Source organism: Pinus tabuliformis, chromosome 8, assembly GCF_031772625.1.
Source record: "Pinus tabuliformis cultivar Carrire ecotype Pingquan chromosome 8, CPIR1, whole genome shotgun sequence".
NCBI lineage: Eukaryota > Viridiplantae > Streptophyta > Pinopsida > Pinales > Pinaceae > Pinus > Pinus tabuliformis.
The window spans coordinates 1,288,273,209-1,288,278,214 of record NC_142294.1 but is presented as its reverse complement, the minus strand read 5'-3'; the positions used below and the strand labels follow the sequence as shown (position 1 = coordinate 1,288,278,214).

At 37.2% G+C, this 5,006-nt stretch overlaps 1 protein-coding gene across 1 annotated transcript; it reads left to right on the top strand.

Moving 5' to 3' along the window:
* The first annotated feature begins 1,813 nt into the window (after nt 1-1,813).
* Nucleotides 1,814-4,364, top strand: LOC149240149 (cysteine-rich receptor-like protein kinase 42). Its single transcript, XM_089370079.1, has 6 exons — nt 1,814-2,039; nt 2,159-2,377; nt 2,494-2,544; nt 3,395-3,629; nt 3,818-3,959; nt 4,059-4,364. Exons 1-6 carry the CDS (start codon nt 1,814-1,816, stop codon nt 4,362-4,364), a joined length of 1,179 nt encoding a protein of 392 aa, XP_089226205.1.
* The last annotated feature ends 642 nt before the right edge of the window (nt 4,365-5,006 follow it).

The following is a 5,006-nucleotide window of genomic DNA, read 5'->3' as shown; positions in this document are numbered from 1 at the left end:
TCCTTGAAGAATCTGCCACAGTTCATCATCTGGTGGATAATAATCCCCGTGGAGAAGAAACCCTGTGACCGAAGAAATTTGTTTGCAGTGAAATTGTCAACTGCAAAAGAGAATTATTAGCATTTCTGATGGTTGAGGGTTCGAATCAGAGCTCTGACGCTTAGGACGCGAAATGAAATGAAATGATATTTTAAGGTCCATGAGACTAAAAATAGTCTATGAGACCATTAGTTCCCTGTTTTTCGCTTTTTGCATTTCAATCCTTTTACGATTCAAATTGATGATGAACTGGCCCAACCTTCCAACAATCCCCTCGCTAAAAAGACAATACAAAGAAACTGATGCTAACATGTTCGCATAACTTTCTTTGATGTCTTTGAATGCACCACATTCCAAAATGAAATGTTTTACTGATTCCATAGCCCCAATATGCAAACTGTACATCTTCCCAAGCTTGTTTAGGCCTTTTCCACCATGAGTTGGTACTTAATTGAGCAATAAAAACCTTTGCTCTCCACGAAATGCTAGCTCCAATAAACTCTTTTTGTTTTAACTCACAGTTAAGGTTGAATTCGTCAATATAATATTTCTTCTTTCTACCTTACTCTACCAAACTAGATCAATATTTTTGGATAACAGGTGAAAGATTATAATTGGTCGTACGCGGAAGATTATAATTAGTTGTAAATAAAAGAAGTTGACAAAAATTGAGAGGTCATCGACAGACGACGAAGGTCGGTGGGGATCCGTCCGCTAAAAGAACGCCTTCGGCGTAAATAAGGTCTGAAACTCTGGATATGGATTCCATTACCAGCGCAACATTCAATCGCGTGGCCAAAGCAGCAAACTGTCACCGCTCACGCGCTTTCCCTCAACCGTGAAGAAGTCGTGGGACGGACAGTCATCATAGCGTACGGCCGCGTCATCGTAGTGGTGGGCACTCGGCACAGCTGTTCGCATCCAGCTGTTTGTATGGATCTCATGGGTTTCCTTTTGGTAAAAAATAATATAAATTCAAATAAAACAACATAAAAAGCAAGAATTATACGTGAATTATACGTGTCATCCTGAATACGAAAGGCTAGTCTCTAGATAAAGGGTGAATTATTTGATAGATGAGGACTTGAATGAATGAACAGTTTATGAGTGGTGCGAAACACTAGATAGTAGGTGGATTATTAGAGGTTAAAGATGTGAATACTTTTTATAAGTTAATACGTGTTATGATGGTTTTCATCACAACTGACCAAGCCTCTCAAGTCCTTATTTAAAAGTGAAAGTTTGGTAATTTTTTTTATTATTTATAGGTTTTTGAATACAATTAATTACATTTAAAATTGATATTAATTTCTTTTCTTCAAATTACATTATAGCTAATAGACTTAGACATGCTAATTATTATTTTTTTAAATAATTTAATATAACTTAAAAAAATGTTTGAAATTACATAAACCACCACTGTACATAATTGATATATATATATATATATATAATTTTAAATATTTTCATTTTATATATAGGAATACGCGTCAAATTTATACCTAGATATAACCTCCTCTAGAAAAACGTTAAAGATACCTTGGTCATTTAGATAGAGTATTAACGATTGACTCTATTGTTGACTCTATTGTATGGAGTATTAACGTTAAAGATACCTCGGTCATTTAGATAGAGTATTAACGATTGACTCTATCGTCTGAACGAGTGACTCTTTAATGCCCTTGGATTAAGTAGCGGCCCAACATATCAGAAATTCCAGGAGATGAGAATATAAAAGAGCGTAGAGCTACAAGAATGCCCTGCGGTCGGGGCGATGACCATGAAGATGAAACCACTAATCATGAGCCTGTTACTTGCCCTAAGTGTGCCCATGCGTATGCTTCTCTCAGTGCCTGATCCGTACACCAATATCGTTTCAAGTTATTGCGGGAATGGTAGTGAATATATGAACGGTAGCGCCTTCCAGCGTAATCTAAAGGAGGTTCTGCAAAGACTGGTGACGGATATTTATTACAGCGCATTCGATTTTTCTAGTGTTGGTGATGTCCTGCGCTCAAAAAAACTGTGAAGGTCCTGCTCTCAAATATTATCGCTGAAGCTCTGCGGACTCTCAAATTTTTCGCTGCAAATTTAGTGGGTGTGCCTTCAAATTTAACAGGGCATATCTACGGCTTAGCGCAGTGTTGGAGACATCTGTCCCAAACAAACTGCAGATCAGGCCTAACATCTGCCTTGCAATATATATTCTTATGCCAAAGTGGAGCTCTTGGGGCTCAAATCGCACGTGACAGATGCCATTTGCGATACGAGGTTTTCGAATTTTTCAACATTTCCGTTCTCTCCTCAAGACCCCAAAGCGAAAGTCCTCGTTTGCCAGGTATCTTCCTTCATATAGTTAACAATAATAAGGAGTATATAACGGCTCTATAACGTTTTCATTTTCCCCAACTAAAGCATAGCCAATTTACTGAGATTTCGTGTGCAAATTCGCAGAAAGCAAAAATGGGAGCAATCTCTTGACGAGAAAGGGCCCTCCAGCATCCAGTATTTTCTTTCACATATCTTGCAATGATTAGGGTTATATTTTTTTTGTAAAGATTTCATTTTAGTGAATTAAAACACTATTTACTGAGATGTCATGAGAGCGTTTGCAGAAGGCAAGGTTCTTGGGATAACACTGGGCGTAATAGGTGCGGTCATTGGATTTACTGTAACCATTGGCCTTTGGATGTGGTATTTCTCATCTAGCCGAAAAAGTCGGGACCGGATTTCTGGAACCCAAGGTCCTGAAATAGTTCTGTAATATTTCAGTGTTATGACCCAAGATGCGGCTGAATTGTGTCTTCTGAACATTTTCTCTATTTCTTTACTGCATGAATATATAAATACCCTCATGTTATTATTTTTGCACGGAAGTAATCATATCTGAAACTATTATCAATCCGGAGCTCATTTTCAAGTACGATATTTTGAGAGAAGCTACTTGGCCAAGGAGGTTTTGGATGTGTCTTTAAAGTGAGCATCTAATATCAACTTAACAATTTATTCCATGAATTATCCAATGAGAAATCATATGTTATAAAATTAGTTCGACTAACGATGCAGTAAATTAACGGGGGGTTCTACCGAACGGCCGAGAGGTTGCAGTTAAGCGACTGAATCTAGGTTCACAGCAAGGCGAAACTGAGTTTCTGAATGAAACAAATCTCATCAGTCGTGTTCAGCATAGGAATCTCGTGAAATTGGTTGGTTTCTCCGTTGAAAAGCTCTTATTTGGTCTCTTCTCGTCCTTGAATGACTTAACGCTGCTGATGTTGGGCCTATTTTATTGGAGTTTACTTCTAAGTTCTATAGCTAGTTAATGCTTTTACTATAACTGGATCATTGTTTGCAGATACAACAAAACGACATTTACTTGACTGGAAAGAGAGGTATAAGATCATTGTTGGAACAGCGCGTGGGTTGGCATATCTCCATGAGGAATCTGAGATTCGGATCATTCACAGAGATATTAAAACAAGCAATATTTTACTGGATCATAAACATAGACCCAAAATAGCAGATTTTGGCTTAGCTAGACTCTTTGCGGAGGATCAGAGCCCCGTTAGCACTAGAGTTGCAGGGACTATGTAAGAGTTCTCTGTACCGTTCTGTCTCTCGAGGTCCATAACATCATTTAATAAATTACAATGTAACACGAACAAATTACGATTCATACATCCGAATACGGATCATATCATTTTGAGACGGTTAAAATTATATCGAGATTTGCCTACATATGTTTATTGTGCAGAGGCTACATATGTTTATTGTGCAGAGGCTACATGGCCCCGGAGTACGGTTTACGTGGACAGCTGACCGAGAAAGCAGATGTATTTAGCTTTGGAGTGCTTCTCCTTGAGATTATAAGCGGAAGAAAGAATCAGAGTTCCGCTGAAGATGACTTTCTCATGGAAAGGGTATGGTTCATGTGGATCCCATATTTTTCTAAATCTCTTTGCAGTACTATAATCCCCTGTTAACTGAAGTTGTTTTTGTTGATGTTGGCCAATCATCAGACATGGAAATTGTATCAAGCAGATAGGGCTTTAGAAGTTATGGATCATACATTGGAGGGCAGTTATTCGCGGGAGGAAGGGATTCGAGTGACTAAAATTGGTCTTTTGTGTATGCAACCAGCTGCAGTGTTGCGGCCTTCAATGTCGCGGGTGGTGTGGATGCTGACAAATGATGGAGAACATTTTCTCTCGCCCACAAAGCCAGCTTTCGTAGATGTGGAGAGTGTGGCCGGCCCTCCCCTGACACGTCCCGATGTCCATTCTGCAGCTGCTGCTTCTTCATCTAGCGTTCTGGAGCCCAGGTGAATATGAGCCAATGCTCCGGGGTTTCTCCATTTCCGTATATTGTTGGCCAGCATTATGATCTCCCAGGTGAAAACTGCAGAATATGTATCAAATGAATTCAGAGCTTTAAAAAAAGCACGAAGACATCCGGAACCAAATGTCCTTTGTTTTTCTAAAGAATTTTGGTTACAAAATCTAATTGGGATTGGCATTATGTTAAACTTGTGAGTTTTACGATGGTTATTTTTGTAAAAATAGCCATCATTTAATTTCGAAAAAAAAAATCAAAATTTTTAAATATAGGTTTCACGTTTTGTGATTGAGATAGTTGAAGGTTTTATTTGTATTTAAGATTAATAAATATATAAAAAAAACTATTGCAATAAAAATATAAAAAAACAAAAGTGTTAAAGCATATTCTCTTGAAAATTAATCTAAATCATTAATTAAAAAAAAATTAAAAATTAAATCCATAAATATAAATCTAAGTGTAACTTCCCATATCAAATATCAAATATCGAACGTGTAAATTGGATAAATCTCTTCACAAATGTGTTTCATACTTGTAATTAGTACATTTAAATATTTACTATCCATGTAATTAGTAATTTAGTAAATTTAAATATGTAATTTATTACATTTACTATCGAGTAGCTGAAAATA